The 26,331-nt window shown below is 43.2% G+C and overlaps 1 protein-coding gene across 3 annotated transcripts in view; it reads left to right on the top strand.

Annotated features, from left to right (window-relative positions):
• The window catches only part of HTR4 (5-hydroxytryptamine receptor 4), a 228,659-nt gene extending 205,290 nt beyond the window's left edge, over nt 1–23,369 (top strand). For 2 of the 3 annotated variants that reach the window (XM_054038667.1, XM_054038668.1), the window contains one exon: nt 19,984–23,369. In XM_054038667.1, the coding sequence (XP_053894642.1) occupies nt 19,984–20,071 (88 nt within the window). In that variant the 3' untranslated portion in view covers nt 20,072–23,369. The remainder of the gene's footprint in view (nt 1–19,983) is intronic. The other variant, XM_054038670.1, reaches the window with a different exon arrangement.
• Nucleotides 23,370–26,331: the final 2,962 nt, after the last annotated feature.

Consider the following 26,331-nt stretch of genomic DNA (forward strand, 5'->3'; position numbering starts at 1 on the left):
TCCTTTCGTCTATGAAGAGGTGAGAGATAAACCGCTAGTCATTTTCAAGAGAGGTGTGTGGTGAATGTATTAACGAAGTGCTGGAGGAACACAGCATCTATTGTTCTCGGGGGAATCAAAACTGTCATTAGGAAAATGAGGCAGATTACTTTTAAAGTAGCTGGTGAAAGTTGCCACATTTGTTAGCTCTGTAAGATGTAGTCATCTGATCGTGCACAGAATAGGAACATGGGAGTCACCATAACAGATCAGACTAATGGGCTATCTAAGCACAGGGACAACAGCAGCAAAAGTTTCCAAAGTTTCATCGTCGTTATTCTCTCTGAGGCTGACAACAAGGCAGGCAATTATGACAACAGTGATAGTGCATTTTGGGATGTGGACACCTCTCTGCTTAGGACACAACTGTACTTCAGTGGCTCATTTGACAAAGACCACCAAACCAAGCCATCAATGGCTAATTGCTTTCAGTCGTGGTCCTGACCTGGGCTGGATTCAAACGAGTGCTCTAGAGGAAAAAGGCTCTGCACCTCACAGCCACCCTCCTGAGTGCTCTCTCCCCTGGATCATGCGGATTTAAATTTTGAACTAATAGTTTTTTAACATGTTCCATGGTCTGTTACAGAGAGAGATTATTTGCATACAACTAGAGAAGACATGCAGATGTGCAAGCCATACATGCACACAGGCTTGATTTGTGAGTTCAGATCCTCTCCTAGGTCACAAGAAAAAATGAATTTACTGCTGTCATCTGAAATCAAACCAGGCCTACATTAGCAATGTCACACCTAGCAATCAATCACTGATCAACAAGGAATGGACATCGAAGGCCCAGTCCACTGCTTCTTGAAGTCAGTGGAAAAACTCCATTTGTCTTCAACAGGGGAGGGGTCGGATTCTAAGGCCATAGAACCCTGTATTTGGCATGTCTCCACATCTTGTGAGGTCTGAAACAACTGACATGCTGAAGGCTTCTTGGTGATGGAGGGAATGTGAAACGCTGTTACCGGCGAATGGGCTGGCAGCTGGAGGGTGCTGCTGTTGCACTGAGAGTGCCTTCCGTTGTGATTTGTGCTCAGCAGGAGGGTGTAGATTTCAAATGAGAGTCTGGTTTATAAGCAGTGCTGTGTTTGATACCTGCAGTGTGACTATTATAGCATGGCATGGGATCCAGCATTTGATGAGGCAGAGAGAGAGAGAGTGTATGTGTTTGAGAGAGAGAGAGACAGAGAGAGAGGGAGAGGTGTTTATTGCCCTGCTAGCCAATAAAGCAAATTAGAACTGAACCAAGCATTTGATTTTCATTGCTGCTATATACATATTCCATGCAAGAGCTTATTGCCTCTCTCCCCAAAACTTTGACCTTTGAAAGAACTTGTTGGCTATAATTCATGCTGAAATCTTGAATCACTGCTAGATGAAGCAGATTAAATGTACAGTCTAAGTACTGAGATTTTATATATACACACAAACTGGATGCATGAAACTGTACCTGCAATCATCTCTACATTTCCATTTAGCAAATTTTGAACACTTCAGAAACTTCAGTAATCTAGACGCAAGTATTTCCTATGCTACGATGATAATAAGGAGGAAAATGAGAATCATAACCATGAGGAAGATGCCCTTAGATAACTGCAGCAAAGGCCTTTGGGCAAATATAATCTAATACCAGTTACTTATCTAAGTGGAAACATATACTTGACTTTACAAATGAAGGAAGGAAGAATTTTAGCAAATACTTGTAGAGTGATTGGAATTTTAAAAAATACTTAATACAGCCTCAGACTGTACTGTACTGAAGGGTATTTTAGCCTAGTCCCATCTTACATAAGCAACACATTTTAAACTAAACTACATACGTTATTTGGAATAAACTAAACTATTATATTAATTATTTTTTCTTACTATAGCACCTCAAGGCCCCAACCAAGAAAATGTCCAAATTGTGCTATACTTTACATACAGGTGGCAAGAGACAGCCTCTAGTCCTAAGAGCTTACAATCTAAAAAAGCAAGATGGACAAAGGAAGTATTAATTTCCCAATTTTATAGATGAAGAACTGAGGCACAGAGAAATTAAGTAACTTGCCAAAGGTCACACAGAAAATCTGGCAGATCTCAGAACTGAACCTAGTTCCCTTAATGTCAGAACAGTGTCTTAACTCCAAGACCATCTTCTCTTAACAAATTCTTTAAAGAAATCATTTAAAAGCTCAGCTGTTCTCCATTCTATTAGTGCATAGTCAGTATTTGTAAATAGGGTTAAGATCAGATCGTTTTAGTCTCATGCTTTCCTCTTCTTCTTCTACACTTCCATGGTGTATAAAGCATACAATTGCCTTCTTAGAAGGTTATTATTCAGTTCTGAGTGGGGCCAGACTTTATAGCATCGTGCATGAGGATCTGGGCTGGTAAGCAGAGATAATGGAATGCAGAGCCTTTGCCGTCTCAGTCCTGTCTGTAGTGACTGTAAGTCACTGCCACCGTGGTGACCCACATGAAATGCATCAGTTGTTTCAAACTAGTTTCCTGTTTTTGATTTTTGACAAATCTCTCTCTCTTCTGGGGTCTGTGGCAGGGGGACAGCAGTGCCTGGCAATCTCCCTTGAGAGGCCAAGCTGAACTGTCTGCACCCATAGAAATGATCCGTCAGGGTCAGGTTTGAGGCACATTGGAGAGAGGCAGTACAGGCAAACTTGCACTATTGCTGACCATGCTGTACCTCTCCAGTGGATAAATAAAGAACTTCAGTCTCTGAGGTTCTCAATCCAGCTCACTCCTCCCAACCAGTGAGCTTTGCCATATAACATAGGAAAAAGAGGCTCAGTGACCAATGTTTTTTGAAATTCACTCCAGTACTGTTGATTGGGCTGGAGGTAGGGTGACCAGACAGCAAATGTGAAAAATGGGGATGGGGGTGGGGGGTAATAGGAGCCAATATAAGAAAAAGCCCCCAAAATTGGGACTGTCCCTATAAAATTGGGACATCTGGTCACCTTAGCTGGAGGCTATAGACTCACCACCAAGTGTTTGATATTTCCCATCCTGTATTCCACTCTTGAGTTTGGATCTCCTGAAAGTTACCATCCAATTATCAGACTGGCTTCTTCAATTTCACTTCCTGACATAATTCAGTGAGGTCCTCAGCTGTATAAATCATATTACTTTACCTAACTAAGCTGATGTAACTTTGACACAGACAAAACTCAAGGAGCCAGATTCACCCCGGTATAACTCCACTGACTTCCATGGGATTGTGCATGTCTGATTGGATGCGGTCTTGAAATGTGCCTGCAGACAAATGGGCCTAATGTAGAGCCAGTCCACTGGAGCCAAAGATGGACAGGCAGAGTGAGAACTCAGGAAGAGTTCCGCTAATAAACAGCGTGCAGGGACTACTTGAGTTACATCTGTAAAGAAGAGAAAAGGGAGAAGAGGAACAACAAGTTTGATAAATGCTTTGTTTGTTGTTCGTTGATTTGACTGATGTAAAGGAAGTCAAAATACACATTTGCTTTCAGTGGCATCTTTCTCTCTTTCTCGAAGTGAGAACTGGCAGCTCATTTTAGGAGTGAGGCTCTCTGGAGAGGTCTGATGAGACATACCAGAGGCTGGAGTAAGTGGGATGGGGAGCAACTGTTTTCATAAAACCCCAACTAAAGTTTAATAAAGAATGATGAGCATATGCCTAGTTCCAGGTCACTACTTGATCTGAAGTAAATACTTCACACATTGAGCATGATGGCTCAAGAATATCAAGTTTCAGAGTAGCAGCCGGAATATCAAGTGATTCCGAGACAAATTTGTATTTAAATTTGACTACAAATTGTTTCTAAATCCACTCTGCTGGTGAATCCATCTAAATGCCTTCACGAGAAACTGATGTTAAAAAAGCAGTTGGAGTGCAAAAGTGGCATTTTTGACTATATTTATGTACATTTTACACACTGCACCACACTGTCCACTGCTTAGGCCCAAACTATAAATTTTCTTTCCTTTAAAAAAATATTAAGGAGACAATAGCAGGTCAAATATACCTTCAAACTTGATTGGGGTATTTTAGGAAATTTTGAATCTTTTCAGGGACATATTGGTGTTGCCGGAGGTATTGTTCGCATTCTGCTAGGAGCCATATAAATATAGAATGAAAAGATGGCACCTGCCCCAAGCGGCTTCCAATCTAAGGGTACGTCTACACTACCCGCCGGATCGGCGGGTAGCGATCTATCTATCGGGGATCGATTTATCACGTGTAGTGTAGACGCGATAAATCGATCCCCGATCACTCTCCAGCAGCGTGAGAGGCGGAAGCAAAGTCGACGGGGGAGCCGCGGCCGTTGATCCAGCGCTGCGAGGATGCAAAGTAAGTAATTTTAATTTGATCTAAGATACGTCGACTTCAGCTATGCTATTCTCGTAGCTGAAGTTGCGCATCTTAGATTTATCCTCCCCTCCCCCCAGTGTAGACCAGGCCAAAGTATAAGACAAGAATTAAGAAATGGATACAGACAGACAGATGGGGAGCACAAGGAAAGAATGCGATCATATTGGTCAGCCTGATAAGCTGTGGTTTCAACACACCAGCTGTGTATCCGTTGTCGAGATGTATCCTATTGTAGGATTTGTTGGCTGACTGTTGAAGAGTAAAACTTATGTGCATGTATGGTGCTAGCTACAAAGGGTGCAGTCAGATACTAGTCTGACTTGTTTAACTGTTTCCTTGCCAGCACTCTGGTAAGGGAACCCTGCACTCCTGCCGCATTAAGCAGTGACTTATATAAAATACACTTACTGACCGTCAGTATGCAATGAAGAGAAATAGTCATGGCAGCAGAGGATGGAAACATTTGTCTGCTAGGCAGACAAATTTAGCTCCCAAGCAGATGCAGGGAGCCAGTCCGAATACTGGCACTAGCAGAGTTTCACCTTGGCACTTCTAGCTTAAAATTTACTTTCCTCAAGCATTTGTAGGAGTAAAACATATGCTTGAATGTTCATAGGAAGTGAGCAAAACAGAGCATACATGTGATTAAAGGAAATGCATTCTTAAACATCAGTGAGCACTAACAGAACAGCTCTATAGTGGTCTCCTAGCTCTTGCATACCCTTAAACTTCATTGCTGCTTTGGTCCATTCAAAAAAATTCCTTAAAAATTTGCCACTCAGAAGGCAAAGAAGATCCTAAGGAATTACAGATGTGTATGTGAAAGGGCTACCATATCTTTAATAAACACACCTTCTATAAACCATTCGTCTGTCTCTAAGTGAAAGGATGTCAGTCATGCAAAGAAACACAAAGATTACAAAGCAGAAACCAAAAATCTTTCTCTCTCTTGAAATTAGGATAAATGAGTAATTTACAGAAAGACAATCTGAGCAGTTGTACCGGAAATGTTAGGTAGGTTACCAACAGGGAATATGAGATCAATTTAAGATGTTCTGCAACATTAACACATCAGCAAAAAAGCAGAATGAGAGCTAAATTGCAAGCTCAATTTCACCCAAGAAATTGTATTCAGCAGGTTCAGAGATTCATAAATTCCAAGGCTAGAAGGGACCACTGGGATCCTCTAGCCTGGCCTTTTGTATAACACAAGCCATAGAACTTCCCCAAAATAATTCCTAGAGCAGATCTTTTAGAAAAACCTCCAATCTTGACTTTAAAAATGGCAGTGATGGAGAATCCACCCACAGTACTTGGTAAGTCATTCCAGTAGTTAATTATGCTCACTGTTAAAAATTTGTGCCTTATTTCCAGTCTTAATTTGTCTAGCTACAATTCAATGGCTGGAAGTTGAATTATACCTGTCTCTGCTAGATTGAAGAACCCATTATTAAATATTTGTTCCCCGTGTAGGTACTTATAGACTGTAATGAACTAACTCCTTAACATTCTTTTTGTTAAGCTAAATAAATAGAACTCCTTGAGCCTGTTACTATAAAGCATGTTTTCTAATCCTTTAATCATTCTTGGAGCTCTTCTCTGAACCCTCTCCAGTCTATCTGCATCCCTCTTGAATTGTGAACACCAGAACTGGGCACAGTATTCCAGCAGAGGTCACACCAGTGCCAAATCCAGAGATAAAATAACCTCTCTATTCCTATACTCAAGATTGTTTATGCATCCAGGGATCAAATTAGCCCTTTTGTCCACACTGTCACATGGGGAGCACTTGTTCAGCTGATTATTCGCCACAACCCCCAAATCTTTTTCCAGCAGAGTCACTGTTTCGCAGGGTAGAGTAGGTGGTGTTGTCCTCCTTAACATCCTGTAACGATTTTCAACTGTTGCCCAAATATGGCAGTTCAATTTCCCTAGCTGGAGGCATGAGTCATTCCTCTCAGAGCCTGCAAAGAGAAGGAAGCCAGTTTGTTCCATGAAGTCTACACTCTTATTAAGAGTGGAGCAGGGATAAGCATGAGAACCATCTGTGATTAGTATGTTGCAATATAGGTTTGGACCCACAGATTTAAAATGCCTCCAAATGTGGAGGAAGAACTGGAACTTCTACCTGGTGGTGGAGCTTCTTATATCATTGGGCCAACAGCCCAATAGGAATAGGTTGTGGGGTGAATTTTTTGTCTTGTTTTACATTTGCCCCTTCCTCCGCAGCATGGGGCAGGGGTCACTTGCTGGAGGATTCTCTGCAATTTGAAGTCTCTAAATCATGATTTGGGGACTTCAACAGCTGAGTTAAGGGAGGGAATTCTTCCAGGAGTGGGTGGGTCAGCTTTTGTGGCCTGCATCATGCGGGAGGTCAGACTAGATGATCATAATGGTCCCTTCTGACCTTAGAGTCTATGAGTCTATGAGTCTATATTTTTATAATTCTCCCTTTACTTTTGTTCTCCATCTTCCTTACCACAGGCCTTGTAATGCTTGCTGATATGGAGCCTTAAGGGGAAAGGCGTGCCTTGCTTATTAGTGCCACAGTAAATAGCCTGAAGATGTAGAATCTTGATTTTCCCAGATGGATTTGTTGAAGGCTAATTTGTAATTATATCATAATGTGCAGAGAAAGAGCTGGTCAAAATTGTTCCAGCGAGATTTTTTTTTCCATGAAAAATGCAGTTTTTGTTTAACCAAAATGTTTCACAATTTGCATTGGATATTTTCCATTTTTCATTTTATTTCCTTTTGAATTGAATTTTTCTTTTTGATCTGGTTGGCAAAGAACAGAAATGTCAATTCAAAACAAAATGGATGAAGAATTTGTCCAAATTAGGCTGTGTGCTTGATCAAGCAGAATGTTCCAATCTAACCCCAGCCTGGTAACAGATTAAGCATACTCCTGCATTTAAAACAAAAAACAAACAAACTAAAAGTAACAGAACCTACCAGGACTTAAAGTCACTGCTGTTTGCACCCTTTGGGTTCCATGTAGGTTGCTACAGCTGGTAAAGCCACATATTGCAATTGAAATGAAAACTTATGCACCAAGAGCATACGAATGCTGTTCACTTCCATTGCATAACACCACAAATATAGGCTACGGAGGGGGCTTCTGTTTTTAATGAACAATTCATAGCAGCTTCATCAGCAAAGAACATGTGACTAAAGAGGGAAGCAAATCAAAATTAAGGTATAGAATTAACATCAGTGAAAATTAATTCTAAACATGGTAAGGACAGTCCACTGGTTAGGGTGCTAACCTAGGACGCGAGAGACTCAGGTTCAATTCTCTGCCACAGACTTCTTGTGTTGCCTTGGGCAAGCCAGTTAGTCTATGTGAGCCATAGTTCCCCACCCGTTAGATGGGGAGAATAGCACTTCCCTATCTAATTGGATGTTATAACTTACAGTTATATAATCTTGAAAATACATTCAAGATTGTGCAGAGCTTAGATGGAGGCCATATAAGTAACACAGACAGGAGTTACTCTGGATTTTCCCTGATGTAACTTAAAGCAGAAGTTGGACCACAACCAGGGCCGGCTCTAGGCACCAGCAAAACAAGCTGGTGCTTGGGGCAGCACATTTTTAGGGGTGGCATGGCCGGCGCCAGAATGCCGCCCCTAAAAATGTGCCCTGGCCGCCCTAGCTCACCTCCGCTGCTGCTGGCAGGGCGCGTGAAACAGCTGATTCATGCACCGCTACTCGCCCTCCCTCCCAGGCCCTCAAACCTGGGAGGGAGGGGGAGCAGCAGCGCGTGAATCAGCTGTTTCGCGCGCCGCGGCGGCTCGGGGTCTCCCCCTCCCTCCCAGGCTCTCAAACCTGGGAGGGAGAGGGAGCAGCGGCGCCCGCACCGCGGCCACTCGGCGTCTCCCCCTCCCTCCCAGGCTCTCAAACCTGGGAGGGGGGGAGATCCCAAGCGGCCGTTTCGCGCGCCGCTGCTCCCCCCTCCGTCCCAGGCTTGAGAGCCCTGCCGCGGCCACTAGGAGTCTCCCCCTCCCTCCCTTCTAGGCTTGAGAGCCTGGGGGGAGGAGGCAGGGCTGGGGATTTGGGGAAGGGGCGGAGTTGAGGCAGGGCCGAGGGTGGGGTAATTAAAGAACCGGGGGGGGGGGGGTTGGGGGAGGGGCCAAAATTGTTTTTGCTTTGGGCGGCAAAAATCCTAGAGCCGGCCCTGACCACAACTAATCAGTCGGGCCTGATTCTTAGCTCCTTACATACACAGCCTCCAAATGCCATATGTTTCAATGTATGCAGTATTGTAGTCGCCATCTTGGTCCCAGGATATTAAAGAGACAAGGTGGGTGAGGTAATATCTTTTATTGGACCAACTTCTGTTAGTGAGAGAGGAAAGCTTTCAAGCTCTGTGTAAGCTCAAAAGCTTGTCTCTCACCAAGTTGATCCAGTTAAAGATATTGCCTCACCCACCTTGTCTCTCTAATATGTTAGAGTGCTCTAGTGAGTGTAGCACAGAACTGTTGGTCATTGAATCCCTGGGTGACCACTTCACATCTTTGTGTCCCATCTGTTTACAGAGAAAATAATTGTAGGTAAGTATCATTTAATGTTTAAAAAGCACTTTGTAGTCCTTGGATGAAAGATGTTACATGAGTGCAGATAATTAGTGATGAGTATTATTGTTCTAATCTACTGCAAGCTTTGCCTGCTTTTGGATTGGCACCGTTAAACAGGAGTAAGGAGTATACCTTGTATATACTGCGTCCCTGAAGAAATTTGGAATGTGTAACTATTTCTTCGACATTGTCAAGGGTAAAATTTTCAAAAGAACCTATGTGGCATAGGGCCCAGATCCTCAAAGTCACTGAGAGTTCAATGGGAGTTAAGTGCCTAAATACCTTTGAGGATCTGGGACTTACATGCACCTAAGTTTCATTGAAAGTCAGTGCGACTTCAGGTGCTTTTGAAAATGCGGTTAGGCTCCTACGTCACTTAGGTGCTTTTGAAAATTTTACTCCATAACTTTTTGCCAGACATTTTTCTAAGTATCACAGCTGAGAATTAAGTGAACAGAACTACTAGAAATTCAAGTCAGCAGGGCCTGGTGAAATTCATCCTATGGTATGTAAGGAACTAGTTACCTAACTAGTTATCTCCTGGGAGGAAGGGTGGAGATAAAGGAGCAGGGAGCCGAATGAGTGGGCTGGAGGTGGAGCAGCTCATCGTCCCTTTTCCAGCTTCATAGAAGTCATTTGGGAAAGATAACACAGCCATGGGCTGCTTAACCTTGCCCATGAAGTCCCCACTCACACATCTTGGGATCTCTGGGAGCTATTGTGTTTCCCTTAACACTGTTAAACATGGGGAATGCTACTTTTAACAGTGAAGTGTTTCTCTTCTTTCCCCCTTCCTTCCTTTCTAACTCTTTTGCAACTTCTTCCACTTGGGGTTGGGATAAACCTGTGTCCCTGCCCAGAATGCTTCATGGCCCACTCTGCTTCAGCACAGCCTAAATGGTTCTCTTCACCCTACCACTAATGCGGACATGTGTATATCACATTGTCTGCCCCAAACCTTCCCTACATCTGTAACTACTGTAGGAAAACACATTGTGAATTACTGTTTGCTACAAAATAAAGAATCAGAGAGGCTGTTCTCCACTTGTGCCTGAAACGGGAATAAAGCAGAACAGATGCTTGATGGCCTGGAATAACTACCATACACAATCATCTTAATCTCATCTCTATTTTTTTATTTTATTTTTTTTATGTTGCAATTGTGAATTATGTTGTTTGCATTTGTAATTATGAGGCCAAACAGATGGTGGAAGGCTTATTTCAGAATGATGTATCCATTAAAATAATCTACTCTGGGCTGCCAAGTGATTGTTCACTGTAATCCTGATGCACTATAGCAAAGGGTTATTTCTCTCTCAGTGCATCAGACTGGAACAGAGCTTTGAGAAATAGACACTATATTGGGTGATTGCTATAAAAGGGATGTTGTAAACAGCCACAGTGGGTCAGCCCAGAATATGTCTGTTTGCCAGAAGATGGGAATGGGTGACAGGGCCTGGATTGCTTGATGATGACCTGTTCTGTTCATTCCCTCTGGGGCACCTGGCATTGGCCGCTGTCGGAAGGCAGGATACTGGGCTAGATAGACCTTTGATCTAACCCAGTATGGCCATTCTTATGTTCTTATGTATCAGTCTCCTAAGAAAAGGCAGGCATGGAAGGTTATTAGACCAACACAGTTTTCAACCCTAAGAGGTGCCCTCAACTCCTGATTCACCTTGTTTGCTAGGTTCCAGTGATATATGGCCACCAACCCGCCCACCTCCCCTCTTGTTCTTATTTCACTCAAAATGCTCCTACTACAGTTTGTCTGCATAATGTAATTGTGACTTAAATCGTCTTGAACCCGTTAGGATCTAATCATAGAAGAAGTCCTAGGTCTTCAAATTTTTCAGCATCCTCGGGATGCTTCTATCTCTGTTGCCTTTCAGGACATCCTGCTTAAGGACATCCTGCCTGCCTTTATCTACCCACAGTGACAGGGTACTCAACATGTCTGACAATAGCAGAGGCTCCTTGGAATCTCCTACTGGAATTGGAAGTGGCCATCTGTCCACCAGGCTCCTTTCTTGAAATCTCATTTCACCATCTCCCTCTTCTTTATTTTGTGGGGTGGTTCAGCTCTTCCATCTACTGGACATTCTGCTCAGACCGACAATAATGCGCATTTTAGATCTTTTGGATTATTTTGTCTCTGAGCCTTCTGTGCCACTGGTTTTCATATGATCTGATCTAACAAAAATAAAGGCAGAGATGCAGTGTCAAAGCCTCTTTAAGTTGCAATGGTCTGTACTGACCCAGCTCTGAGTGTTACCTACATTCCAACCCCCTTACCACACCCTATTTATGTGCATTTGCTTCCCACTTAGGCTTCAGCACACAACTCCATAGCAAATAGCATAGTCCATTACACTAGGTAGGTTTGGGGGCTGCCTAGTTTAACTGCCTTAAGCTGGTAAACTGTTCCCAAAATGAAGCTTCTCGCATCAGACAGGTTCTTCACAGCCCTCATCAGGAGAGAAACGGCTGAAGGCTTTGTTCCTCCTCCACTCATCAGTTAGAACACCAGAGGAATCAGCATCACTCCTACCCACAGCTATGACACCGCTGCAGGATCCTTTAGTAGTTCACTGATGCAAGGCAAATACTTTCAGGGCACAGATGGAGAACTAAGGGTAATGATACAAGGCTGCTGTTGCGTTGAGCCCCCAGAGTGCAGGGGCAGAGGCAGAGCAGGGAGCAGCTGAAAGGCTGGCTGCATTTGCTATCAAGCTTCATTAGGGATCCCTGAGATCACTACTATTTCTGGTTGATTTAAAAATGTATTTTCACTTGAAGCCTGCTAATTGTCATGTAGCAAGTCTATGTAACTGCATGTTCCTGTGAGAGTTACCCTGAACCTCCCTCCTCCATCCGCTCCAATCATCTGTTACACCCACTTGTTGCATCTTAAATTAGATTGTAAACCCTTCAGGGCAGGCACTGTCTTTTAGTATGTCTGGCAGAGCCCAGCACGAGGGGGTTTCTATCTTGTGCTACAGTGATGCAAATAATAATATGTTCATCTCTCCTAGAGTTCAGATTTAAAATTTTCTTGGTACCCAAACCCCAAGGTGGGGACAGATTATTTTTAAACAGGTGTATTGAATAGCAGACAGAATGTTCTTACTATGTACTAGGGGCTGGTGTATAGTGAAAACTTACATTGGCATAGCTATGTCTCTCAGGGGTGCGAAAAATCCACAGCCTTGAGAGACGTTGTTAAGCCAGCCTAACCCCTGGTGTAGACAGTGGAAGAGAGAAACCCTCCCACTGCTGTAGTGAATGCCTACACTGAATAGCTACAGCAGTGCAACTGTGCCAGCACTGCCCCTCTGCCATGTACGTTGGCCAGACCGGACAGTCTCTACACAAAAGAATAAATGGACACAAATCTGACATCAGGAATTATAACATTAAAAAACCAGTAGGAGAACACTTCAATCTCCCTGGTCACTCAATAACAGACCTCAAAGTGACAAATCTTCCACAACAAAAACTTCAAAAACAGACTCCAATGTGAAACTGCAGAACTGGAATTTATTTGCAAACTGGACACCATCAAATTAGGCCTGAATAAAGGCTGGGAGTGGTTGGGTCATTACAAAACCTAAACCTAATTCCCCCCGTACTGATTTCCCCCTACTGTTACTCACACCTTCTTGTCAACTGTTTGAAATGGGCCATTCTCATTACCACTACAAAAGGTATTTTTCCTCCCTTTGTTATCCTACTGTTAATTGAATTGTCTCGTTAGACTGACCTCACACTCGGTAAGGCAACTCCCATCTTTTCATGTATTTATACCTGCTCCTGTATTTTCCACTCCATGCATCTGATGAAGTGGGTTCTAGCCCACAAAAGGTTATGCCCAAATAAATTTGTTAGTCTCTAAGGTACCACAAGGACTCCTCGTTTTTGCTGATACAGACTAACACGGCTACCACTCTGAAACCAGTCCCAACGCAGATACTCACAAAACTACACATACACTACCACAGCTACAGGCAGAACACAAATTTTCAATGTACATGGAGAAGCAAAAGCATGCATGTACAAACACAAAACAAACATGCACATACAGAGACTTTTACTACCCTCAAGGATACAAAAAAACCCTCTCTATCTCTATAAATGTTGATGATGAAAAACTGTTTCCTTCATTTTCTAGGTGAGGGACAGAATTAACAACCCCCCAATCAAATCAAATCTTTCCAAGCCTAGTCTGTAAGTAGCTGCAGAACTTGGTATAAGTCTTCAACAAATGTTTCCCCGCCACAACAACAGAAACCAGGCTCCCGTGAATTGAAAATAAAGTTTCCTATTCAGCAAGCACTTGATACTATAAACAGGCAGATTCGGGGGTGATTACCAAACGGAGAGCAGATGTGGCTGCACTACATGGAATAGGTTTAGGGAGGCTGAGGTATTCTCTATCAATCTGTCCTCAGCAAGGCTGAGATTGATGCTTTCGCCATGCGTGGCGTGTTCTGGGTATTTCGATTTTGGGTTTTTTTCTCTGCTGTTATTACACTTTGGGAATAAATATTTTTATTTGTAAAGGTTAACAAGACTGGAGCCAGCGATAAGCCCAATGTTTATTCAAAGGCTTCGAAAAGTGCAGGTAGTTGCCACGCATGAGTTCCCTTCTGTAGTCTATTAGTGAGACAGCTCCAGCCAGCAGGGGCCATCTTCACTCCCCACAGGTTTTTCATGTGCTGTGCCTGCTAATGCAACCCAAATCCTTGCCCATTGTTTGTGACATTGTTCTGAGTGTGGAGTGGCCCCTCGTCCTTGCGGTAGCCACCAAGGTTAATTTAATGTAAGATTACAGACTTGAATCAAGCCAGGGTCCTTGAGATGAGGGATGGATATGAGTGTTAGGGCTAGGCCCGGGCTATTGTTAAAGTTAAGGGGACTGATTCATTACTGTTCTACTGCGCTTTTACATTGTCTCTGCAGGCGTAAAATGCTGTAATGCTGTATGTGGCCACTTGGGGAATTCCCCTGGTGTAGGGGGCATCCTGGGCAGGTATAGTCAGTGTAGCTAGCCTTATACTACCCTCACAGAGACCCAGGCATAAGGGGCATGCCAGGGAATGGGAACAGAAATGTTCCTGTTCTCCAGCTAGTTTTGCCTGCTAGAAGGGCCCCGGCACTCTATGTTGTGCTCCGCTATCAAGAGCAGCCCTTAGAAAGAGGAGGTGCAAAAGTGTCAAGCCACTATTTACCCAGCCCCTGGTCCACACTCAGAATGGGAGTTGGGATGAATTTGGCCCCTTGCCTAGAACAAATCCTGGGTCTAATATTGAGCTCAGGGCTAGAATTCACATCCAGGAAGCTCAGGCACCATGGCACATTGAGCTTCACTCCAGTGTTAGCTCATGTAATTCTTGCAGGTGACACACCATCCTGGGCTGTCACCTCTGCGAGATAGCTTTCCAGGGGCATTTCTTCTAGGGCGGAGATGCCCACCTTTGCTTCTGCTGGCTTCTTTCCTGCTTTGGTTTGAATACTATAAAGCCCCATAAATAATCTCCTAGACTCCCCACCATGATGACAGATAATTCTATAGGGAGCCTCCTGACTAGTTCATCCAAGTTTCAATGTTCCCATTGGAAGGAGCGGGACAAGCAGACACAAGAGACCTCCACAGTTCTGGGGATTGTTTTGCAGCACAGGGTACCTGGGGGGAGCCAAAAACTACTAACTATCTTGGCTTTGCTTCCCTAATTGTACAAATCAGTGTGTGTGGGGGTGGGGAGGAGACGGGGGGAGAGGGTGCGATTGGCTGAGAGTTGAAGGGAGAAACTGCAAGAAAGTTATATCCTACTGGTGATTATTTTCCTTGTATTTGGTGAATTCCCAAGATATTTTAGGATCACATCCTCCTCATTTCTATCATGAATCTGTCAAGGATTTATCCAAACAGTCCCCTCAACTGTGCTGAAAGCTAATTCCAACCATTTAATTAAAAAGCCCATTGTACTGTCAGAAACAGTGTGTGCTGCAGAGGCAATTATCTCTAAATTGGTCATTATCACAATTAAAATACCATTTTGCAAGCATGCAAACAGCCTGAGGCAGAAGTTCCTTTATGGGTAATAATGGCTCTCCTTTATCGGACATTATTGCTGGGTGATGCTGTTTGTGGTCTGAAATGAAATGGCAATAAGCTCTCGTTACTGAGTTAGGGGAGGAGTCAGCTTCATACATGATAGGAAGAGTGGGGAGCTATTTCTAATGGAGTTTGAATGATATACCAGCACTTAAACGTCCCATATTAGCAACTCATTGTAGGTAGTAGAGCTGAGCAAATAATTTGCAGTGAATAATTTACTCAATGAGTTTAGCCTCTTTTTCTGTTCATGGATTGTGATTTCCTCAGATTTATTCATTATTCAAACCTACTCAGCAAATACCTCTTGACACATTTATCCTGACTATTCGGCATCCACATAGTGTCGCTTAGTTGTGATTGGTGAGATAAGTCACACGGCATGTTGTTTCCCAATTGGATGAATATGCAAGTGCTTCAAGTGTGAGTGAATGTAAAATTCAGTTGCACAAACGCTTGTGCATTTCAATTTGAAATGTGCTTTCTGTGAATGTTTGTGCCTGTAAAGTGAAGATGATAATCCCAGAGAGCAGATTGAATAAAGTGTTGTAATCTGAGAAGGGCGGGGCCTCATGATCTTCTACATCTGGATTTTAAAGTTAGCGCTGTAACAATTAAGCAGTCTGAAATGTCATATGAAAGGAGAAACCACTGAAAAACCATCACATAGCACAGTAGTCCACCAATGGAAAAGCCCTTAGGCAGTATATTTATGAAACCTCCCAGGCGTCCCTTGTTTTAGTTTTCACACTGTGGTATGATTGCTCATTGTGATACAGAATGCTTCTCCCTCCCCCATATGCCCATCTCCCCAGATGGCAAACAGTTGGAATTTTTGGACCAAGCACCAGAAGCAACATGAAAATAAATTTCTACCCTGAGAGATTCTACAGCACACTAACAATTTCTCTTTAGCTCGCACGCTTTTCATACAGATGGCACCTTCCGCTAAAATGCCGAACATGGACAATTTCTTTCTGACTACAAGCAGAGATGGACGATATGCTGCCTCCTTTGGGTGCCTTGTATGAAGCCACTTTTCAATAGCTGTCTCTCCTGCAGCTGAACAGACTGTGCATCATTCTGCAGCATGGCTGCCTTGCTCGCAGAGCACATGGTCTCTCTTAACTCAGCTGTAGCACAGATCCTGGCTTGCTGATGTTTCCTTGATAGAGCTTCTTGCACAAATGAGTTCAGTATGACTTGGCACAATATACAAAAATTAAGTCTTTGCAAATTGTTCTTATATTTTTAATGCCAGAAATGACCATTATGTTAATCTTGTCTGACTTCCTGTCTAGCACAGGCCATTGCATTTCACCCACTAATTCCAGCATCAAGCCCATATCTTGTGGTTGAGCTAGAGCATATTTTTAGAAAGCCATCTGATCTTTATTTTAAAGATTTCAAGTGGCTGGGAATCCACCTCATCCCTTGGTAAGCTGTTTCAATGGTTATATCCACATGCATAATCATCCATATTAAAACAACTGATAGCTATATTAGAAATGAGCTTGAGCCAGGACAAATTTAGATCCAGAGCGAGTTTTCCCCAAAGTTTGGGTGTGTTCATATCCCCGCTTTTGGTTTTGGCCCTTTTCTGTTACACAGGCCCTAACAGATAGGTACTTAGTACATGCACTCAAAGGCCCTACTCTGCACAGAGGAGTGTGCAATTCTAGACATTCTGTGGCTAGAGTGTTATAAGAACAAATCTTGGGTCTAATGCTATTTGCCTCCCCTCTTCATGCATGCTAAAGTAGTAGAACTGATCATATTCCTTTTTAAACATGCACTTTAGGACTGGGTAATTGTTTCATGGAATCATAGGATATCAGGGTTGGAAGGGACCTCAGGAGGTCATCTAGTCCAACCCTGCTCAATTCCCAACTAAATCATCCCAGTCAGGGCTTTGTCAAGTCTGATCTTAAAAACCTCTAAGGAAGGAGATTCCACCACTTCCCTAGATAACCCGTTTCAGTGCTTCCCCACCCTCCTATTGAAAAAGTTTTTCCTAATATCCAACCTAAGCCTCCCCCCACTGCAACTTGAGACCATTACTCCTTGTTCTGTCATCTGCTACCACTGAGAACCATCTAGATCCATCCTCTTTGGAACCCCCATTCAGGTAGTTGAAAGCAGCCATCAAATCCCCCCTCATTCTTCTCTTCTGCAGGCTAAACAATCCCAGTTCCCTCAGCGTCTCCTCATAAGTCATGTGCTCCAGACCCCTAATCATTTTTGTTGCCCTCGACTGGACTCTTTCCAATTTTTCCACATCCTTCTTGTAGTGTGGGGCCCAAAACTGGACACAGTACTCCAGATGAGGCCTCACCAATGTCGAACAGAGGGGAATGATCACGTCCCTCGATCTGCTGGTAATGCCCCTACTTATACAGCTCAAAATGCCGTTAGCCTTCTTGGCAACAAGGGCATACTGTCGACTCATATCCAGCTTCTTGTCCACTGTAACCCCAGGTCCTTTTCTGCAGAACTGATGCCTAGCCGCTCGGTCCCTAGTCTGTAGCAGTGCATGGGACTGTTCCGTCTTAAGTGCAGGACTCTGCATTTGTTCTTGTTGAACCTCATCAGATTTCTTTTGGCCCAATCCTCTAATTTGTCTAGGTCCTCTATCCTATCCCTACCCTCCAGTGTATCTACCACTCCTCCCAGTTTAGTGTCATCTGCAAATTTGCTGAGGGTGCAGTCCACACCATCCTCTAGATTATTAATGAAGATAGTGAACAAAACCGACCCCAGGACCGACCCTTGGGGCACTCCGCTTGGTACCGGCTGCCAACTAGACATGGAGCCATTGATCACTACCCATTGAGCCCGATGATCTAGCCAGCTTTCTATCTGTCTTATAGTCCATTCATCCAGCCCATACTTCTTTAACTTGCCGGCAAGAATACTGTGGGAGACCGTATCAAAAACTTTGCTAAAGTCAAGGAATAACATGTCCACTATTTTCCCCTCATCCACAGAGCCAGTTATCTCGTCATAGAAGGCAATTAGGTTAGTCAGGCATGACTTGCCCTTGATGAATCCATGCTAACTATTCGTGATCATTTTCCTCTCCTTTAAGTGCTTCAGAATTGATTCCTTGAGGCCCTCTCCATGATTTTTTCAGGGACTGAGGTGAGGCTGACTGGCCTGTAGTTCCCCGGATCCTCCTCCTTCCCTTTTTTAAAGATGGGCACCGGCTCTGCAATCATATCCGCCAATTCCTTTAGCACCCTCTGATGCAGTGCATCTGGCCCCATGGACTTGTGCTCAGCCAGCTTTTCTAAATAGTCCTGAACCACTTCTTTCTCCTCAGAAGGCTGGTCTCCTCCTCCCCATGCTGTGCTGCCCAGTGCAGCAGTCTGGGAGCTGACCTTGTTCGTGAAGACAGAGGCAAAAAAAGCATTGAGTACATTAGCTTTTTCCACATCTTCTGTCACTAGGTTACCTCCCTCATTCAGTGAGGGGCCCACACTTTTCTTGACCTTCTTCCTGTTGCTAACATACCTGAAGAAACCCTTCTTGTTACTCTTAACATCTCTTACTAGCTGCAACTCCAAGTGTGATTTGGCCTTTCTGATTTCACTCCTGCATGCCTGAACAATATTTTTATACTCCTCAGTTTCAGGAGAGAAACCCTGAGCAACATAGTTCTACCCCCCATGTAGACCTCACTGTGTTGATGGGAGAAGCTTCTCCCATTGACATAGCAACCACCTCTTGTAGAGAAGCATTAACTATGCCAGCTTGTTGGATCCACATGGGGTGCTGAGCGACTTTGAACATCTGACCTCACAGGGTGGCACCTGAGAAGTCATTATAATTAATTGCTTCAGTGAACAGTATTTTTCCCCCTCTAGTTCTGTGCAGCAATTCCATTTTGGGGGGAGTTTGGACTCTTGCAAAGAAGACTGATTATTAGATATGAAGTGTTGCAAGGATTTGCATGAGCCACTTTAGCACCAGTTGCTGGGGAGCCTTCCGATCATCTTACACCTACCCCTTTTCACTAAGCATTGCACTCCAAATCCCTTTTACTAGGAGAGACAGAAACCAGAACAATGGGTCTCCACCAGCCTAAGCCAGCAACGCCACTTGCTGTACATAAAGTTGTTTTGAGAAGGGCAGCGTGAGGCTGCCTGGTAGTTTAGATAGTGGAATAAGAGGCAGAGATGGAGGTCCTTACCCCCATCCTTCATTTACAGCACCATCAGTTAGGGCCCAGAGTCTGCAGGAAATCAGTAATTTGTGAATATGAAGTGGAGTTTAGCCTGCAGAATGCTCTCATTTTTCAATCGGGGAAGTGTGTGTATTTCAGGAGTCTCCAGAAGGTTGTAATCCTGCATGGCAATGATCTAATTGGGCATGAAATGATCAGTATTCAGGACAGTTGTACTAAAAGAACTGAGATTACTAGCAATCAGTTGTTTTTAGTGTATGGTTCACATGATTCAGAGGGCAGGTCTCTGGGTCACTTTAAAGGACACATACATTCCAAGCCAAAGCAAAGTGATTTTTTAATACTTGCTTTAAAGAGATTCAATTCTGTGTTGACAACTCAGTCACCAACATCCACCCCAGAATCCCGGGTCTCCTAATTCATTAGCTTGGTTTCTTATGGTACTTGTTATAGCTCAGTTCGACATGAACCGGCAGGTTCCTACTTTGCAGAGGTTGGGGTTAACATTATAGTCACAGTCATCTTCTACCATCATGAACATGGTTTGGATTTACATTTTATTTGGCAGGTGGAGCAGGGAAAAGGGATATTAGGAGCACTCTGAAGTCAACCTGCCTAGGTCTCAGACTCTCCTGAGAAAAGAAAAGGCTCAGCCCGTCCTTTTTAATTTGCTGTAGTGACTCCTATTTGTTTTGCTTTCCCCTCCTCCTAGGTACACAGTTTTACATAATGGGCATCATCAGGAACACGAGAAACTTCCCATCCACAATGACCCAGAATCCCAGGAGTCCTGTTTCTAATGAAGACCCTGGCAGAGGAACCGCACACCTGCACCCCAGATGATTTTGGGGCAGCAGGACTCTAATGCAAGCTCATTTGCCTGCATTTCCCTGGTGCCTCCTGTATTGATTTGACAGGAATGGCTAACAGCATGAAGATGGTGACTGACGAGGCTGAGGAGGGGATGCAATGTGCAGAACAATTGAGGAGACCTTTCTGTTGCTGCAGGAGGATGTCTGGACTTTATTAACGCAGCAGGGCCTTAATGTCAGTGCTTTACAGAGGTGTGCAAACTTCCATCCCTGTATACAAAGAGCACACACACAAGCCCTCGCACACACATACCCACACTGAGATTTATGGTTTTTCGCCAGCTGCCATTTTTTGCTGCATGCCGCCTCTTTGTTTTGTGGCCACAATATTGTGATCTTAAAGATTTCAAAGTCTGACTTGAAGCTGTAACGGTGAACTGCAGTAAATGCCTCCTTTGTCTGCTCAAGGTCACACCTACGCCTAACATGGTGCTGTCAGGAGAGACGTAGTGCTTATGTTTTCTTTCTGAAAAGAAAAGGAATTCTTTTCCTTCTCAGTTATCTTCAATGGTGAGATCTGTCAGTGTGAGCTGACAATTCCCCCTGTCCAGTGCAATATCAAATGGAAACAGTGTTTCCCTGTAGATACTTTTCCAGTGAGGGTCCTGACCAAGATCTCTGGTAAAAGAGCCAATGAGCAAAAATAGCCCATGAGGATCTAAAATGCAGCCCACAGTGACATATCATCTTTGATATGGAGACATGGCCCACAGAGACTGCAAGTCCCAGCAAGTGCTGCTCTATATTAGCCAGAAGTCAGTAGTCATGGTCTGCCCCATTTTCTACCTATTAGATGCAGTAGTCCTTATTTGGGCAAACTTTGGGTATCCCACCTGTAAAAGAAAGGTTGATCAAGAGACAAAGTCCTTAGGGAATATCAATCTGTAATAGCTCACTAAGTGCCATGTTGATAAATATATGCCATCTGAAGAGCTTTTCTAGCTACAGTTGGAAGACAAACTCCTACTTGGGTGTTTTGCTTTTTCTTCCCTCCCCTCCCCCCATCCACCTGTGAGGTTTAAAAAAAAAAAAAAAACAAGCTTCAGAACTTTCAAATGTTGCCCGATGCACCTGCCCTTTTACAATAATCTCATATCCTAGCTACTTCCTGCATGCCGCTATTACTACATTCCTTGTAGGCAGCTTCCTCCTTTGCATGTAAATGACAGGCAACGCTGTAGATCTAGGAACCCTGGGAGTCTGATTTTCGTGCAGTGGGAAATACACAGGTTCTACACCGTGGGCCTGTAACCTCCTTAGATGAAGATCTAACCCAAAGATGACGGCCTTAGCCTGGAAAACAGAAATGTATTTTGTTACATTGTGTAATCATGTACAGATTTTTTTTAATGTAAAGAAAAAAGTTGACATTATTTATTATTATTTTTAAAAAGAAGTGTTTTTTCCATTCTAAGCTTCTAAAACATGGGAGTTTAACATATAAATATTATTATTTTATTAATGTTCTGTTGCTATGTGACAGGTATCTACTGTAAAAACAACCTGCTTTGAACAAAGAAAAAGTATTGCTGAGAAAGAGAATTTTGTGCATGATAACAGCAAGCAGGTTTCGAACCATGGTGTCTGATTATCCTTGACTTCCTTGAAATGTTCTTTGCACTTGGAAAAACTCCATGCTAAAGTTCTCATCTTTTTCTTTTAAAAATCATTAGTGCACTGGCCAGGAATAGCCCTAATTAGATGAAATGGTAGAGCCAAATAATTTTAATTTAGAAAGCCCGAAGAGGTTAGCAGCAGGCACAAAACTGTTAGCTTTAACACTTCATATTTTACTACAGGCACTGGCAGTAACTATAAGATGTTCTAAGAGAGCGCGTGAGAGACGCAATTTGACAAAGGCCCAGTTCGGTAATCACATGCTTGTGTAGGGGTGGCTTTTCAGAAGTGCTCAGGATTGGCCTAATTCTGCTCCTATTGTAGTCAATGATACAATTTCCATTGACTTCAATGGGAGAAGGGTTAGGCCATTGCTGAGTGCTTTTGAGAAGACCATCCCCAAGCACCTTTACTCCTGTGATTTAGTTCTCAGTGGAACTATTCGTGTGAATGGTGTTTGCAGGACTCAGTTCTGTGACAGTAACCCAAGTAGTGTTGGGACCCTACATTCATCCTAAGTGGCAACAGGGCTGGCTCCGAGCAGCTTTTTTGCCGCTCCAAGTGGTGAAGCGGAGGAAAAAAAAAAAAAAAGATAAAGCTGCGATCAGCAGCATTTCGGCAGCAGCTCTACTGCACCGCTTCATTCTTCGGGGGCAATTCAGCGGCGGGTCCTTCCCTCCCAGAGGGAGTGAGGGACCTGCCGACGAATTGCCAACAAAGACCCGGACATGCCGCCCCTTTCCATTGGCCGCCCGAAGCACCTGCTTCTTTTGCTGGTGCCTGAAGCCGGCTCTGAGTGGCAAACAAACAAAACAAAACAAACAAACAAAAACCAAGTAAACCCTTTTCTCTTTCCCCATAAAAAGGCACTGAAAAAGATCAGTGGAAGATTTCTGTGAGTGAGATGAGACCATTAGCATGGTGACATGTGCAATGGAGTTTCATTTTTCCTTCTTTTGCTCTTGGATTGTTATTTTTTCCTAATGTATTCTAATGTGCTTTAACAGTATATCTTATCTTAATTTAAAATAAAATCCTGAACACTGTCTTACTCATGGCAAATGTCCAAGGGAGTTTCTCAATGGGACATTTGATTCACAAGCCAAAATAATCAGCAGCTCTGAAACAAAAAGTACTCCTGTTCTAAAACCTCTTAGTACATTTAGGAAACGTAAGTGTCCATGAACTGTGTCACTTCTGGCTAATGACTGGTTGGTACCAAAGTGCAAGAGGTTTCATGTAAGTTAACCTGTCACTAGCCACCTGGCAGCTATTATTTTATAACTACTCAATAGTTTCAGCAACGCTTCTCTGGTCGAAGTAAATCATATTTTCAAACACCAAAGCAATTTAGTGCTTCTCTGAAGAACAGGGGGTCTCAATCCTTGTTTTTTCCTTCTCTGAAGTTTCAATTGCTGCTCATTGATTGACTTCAGTGGTTTGTGAGTTCATAATTTCATGGACCATTCTGGGTAGTGATTTCCATGCCACTTTGGAGCACAGGCCTGGAGACCTGGTCTCAATCTGATTCAGCATCGCAGAAGTATGGTGCTGAATAGTATGTAACGCATCAGCCATTGAAAAAAATAAAGTTCCTCTATGTATATTACTGTCTCGTTCACTCCAATTTGTTTGCATTGTTTACACTGTATTTACATGGGACGACCCAGTTGGACGAGCATTCCCAAGTGGCTATAGCAGTACCTTTCTGGTTAGTGCTATTACACTTGGTGGGAAAGCTATGCAGTTCTGAACAATTATACCATGCCGTGATAGGGGGAGGAGGCAATAAGACATGAATTCCAAGTGCTTTGGACTGCTCAATGACTGTAACAATCATCCTGAAACATCAGGGCAGCACTTTATCACCCGTTATGGAAGGAAATCAACATTCAAAAGTTAAGAAAATCAGGCTGGATACATAGCATGTTATAGCTGGTCAGAAAGGTCCAGCTTTTTAAAGAGCATCAGATCCCCAGCTTGTAAATCAACAGATCCCCCCCTGAAGACAATGGATCTATGACATCTAAGCATCTGGCCCAGAGTGCTGAAGTTGTTTCCGCATTTGCTAGCTAGTGAATCAGTGTTAGGCCTGATTCTTCCCGGCCTGGAATCCTGTGTTGTCATTTTCACCCGTGCAAAGTTAGTGTAAAAAGCAACCCAAGCAAGTTGGTATGGTTTTACACCTACTTTGCACTGTCTGTAAGTGACTATGTAAATCAGGGGAGAATCGGATCTCAGCTTAGAAAATACTGGGGAACCCATGGGTTACACAAAGAGCTCCTTAAAGTTTCCTTATCCTTAAGAAGTCTACTATCCTTCCAGGTGCTTCAAGACCTTCTCTCGCTCTCTGCCCACCTCCTTCAGACCCCTTTCATCTCCCAATAAATCCCTCTCCTGTGTTAGGTACACATCCCAGCTTGCTCTAATGCTATGACTCCCTTGCTATGTAGTGAGTGTCAGCATGATAATTTGAAAAATAATGATATTTTACCACTCTTCCTTTCAAAAACCGATTTCTGTAAGGTGAGAGGACAGGTATAATTTTGTGAGACTGATCTGTAGGGTTAGTATCAATTCTCAGAGAATCTCACTGAACATCACAGAGCTGAGAGGAGAGTTTCTTTCTTTCTTTCTTTCTTTCTTTGTGCTCGTTCTAAAGCTAAGAATGCATTCTTGCATTTTAACCAATGACCAAATTCTTTACCGCCTCATCCATGCACTTCAGCACTAACCATCAAACCGCTGCATTGCAAAATTTACCTTCCTGCATCATTTTGCATTCTTGGGCATGCAATAAGTCCCTGAAGTGTAGACTGTGAGCCTCACCGTAATTCTGACGGTTAGGTCCTTATATATCCAGCCTTTGGCCAGAGATAAAGGGCTAGAATCACAGCTAACTAAGAGGAAGTTGGCTGCTCAACTCATTGCTAACTATAGCTCCCTAGGAGTCCTAGTCATAGACCATGCCCCTATAGTGCTTGGTGCAGTACAATCTTGTGTGTCAATGGGTTATAATTTCGGACTCATTCTGTCGATGTGTTGCAGTATTGTATGCTATATCTTCCTAACAGAGGACGCATGTGAGCTGCTAAAGCCATTATCAGAGTCAACTTGATTCTGTGTGATATGAAATCTTGGCTTCCAAGAGTCAGTTATCCTGTCTATAAACGTTGGCTGTACAGGAGTGGCTGCCTCAACGAAGGACAGGTAGAATGTATACTTGAAATGCTTAGGATCAGCTAGGCAACTAATTAAACACTTGAATGAGAGAGAGCTGATGATCATATATGCTGCCCTTGACTTATGGCACTTATTTTGCTCTGGCTGCTCTTGCAGTCCACTACATGGAAATTAGAGGTGAGCAAATAAGCAGTAAACTACTAGATAAATTTCACTTCATTGTTCAGCTTGCAGTTTTTCTGAGCACCATCTTAAAATGACTGAATTTGTTTGTTATTCAGAATTACTTGCAATGATCTGAAAATCATTTGACTTAAAGATTGTGACCATTACAATCGAATAGACATCCAGAGTGGCTTGAAAAAAATGTCTCCGAGCAATGAATGGAAGAAAGAAACCGAAGGGGCAGTAAGTGTTACCTTGACTCCTGCCTCACTTAATCCTGCACAATGGAACCAGCCAATCCTGTCCAAATCCAATCGAATTTTATCCCTCATGTAGATGGAAAATTCATCACAGTTGGTTGTTTCTCAGAGGAAGCAGCCTGGATTTATCACGTTACTGGCCACCCAGAAGAGCCCCACTAGTTGAGGCTTCACCCATACTACCGCAGAGGTGGAGAACATTTTCTTAGGTCCTAAACCTGTGCCTGTTAAAGCCAATGGCAAAACTCTCATTGAGTTCAGTGATTAGCAGGATCAAGCCTTTGCCACAGCATTGGAGTGACAAAGCTCTCTCTGTTTATTATCATGTCACTCATCCCTAATTCTGTGGCTTTTTCTACTGGATAATCCAATCAATTAAAAAAACAGTTCTGATTTAGCTCATTGATTTTTGTTTATCTTAAATCTCTCTGAACTAAAAAGTATTATCTTTGTATTCATTTAGCATTTTATTAATGATTCAATTTTAATCTTAAAGGGATTTTGTATTGAATAACCATGTCTAGTTTAACTCAAATTTACCTGATTAAAAATTCCATTTGAGTTTAGTTCTATATTATAAGCCTCATATGCTGAAAGGAAATCCTCTAGTACTGTTAGCCTTTCTAATATATTTTTGTTACTCAATGCATTTTCAGGATTTTTCAGTGAGGTATTTATTTTCATGTACATTATTTGCCTTGACAGTTTACAGAATTTGCTTTGTCATTTGTTTTTCAATGATTCTCATCTAAAGCCATTGAAATTAATTTAAAAACCAACATCCCCCGTGCTATACTTACTCAGACTGGGAATGGGCTGACTGCCAAAGTCACTTCCCCTGTCCCAGTATACAGGAGCGCCGCCAGCTTTTCTGCCGGCCTAGGTGGCGGAAGGTCCCGCCCCGAAATGCTGCCCCCCACAGAGGCGGTGGAAGGTCCCGCCGCCGAAATACCGCCGCGGTCG

The sequence above is a fragment of the Malaclemys terrapin genome, chromosome 8, assembly GCF_027887155.1.
Source record: "Malaclemys terrapin pileata isolate rMalTer1 chromosome 8, rMalTer1.hap1, whole genome shotgun sequence".
NCBI classification, from domain to species: domain Eukaryota; kingdom Metazoa; phylum Chordata; order Testudines; family Emydidae; genus Malaclemys; species Malaclemys terrapin.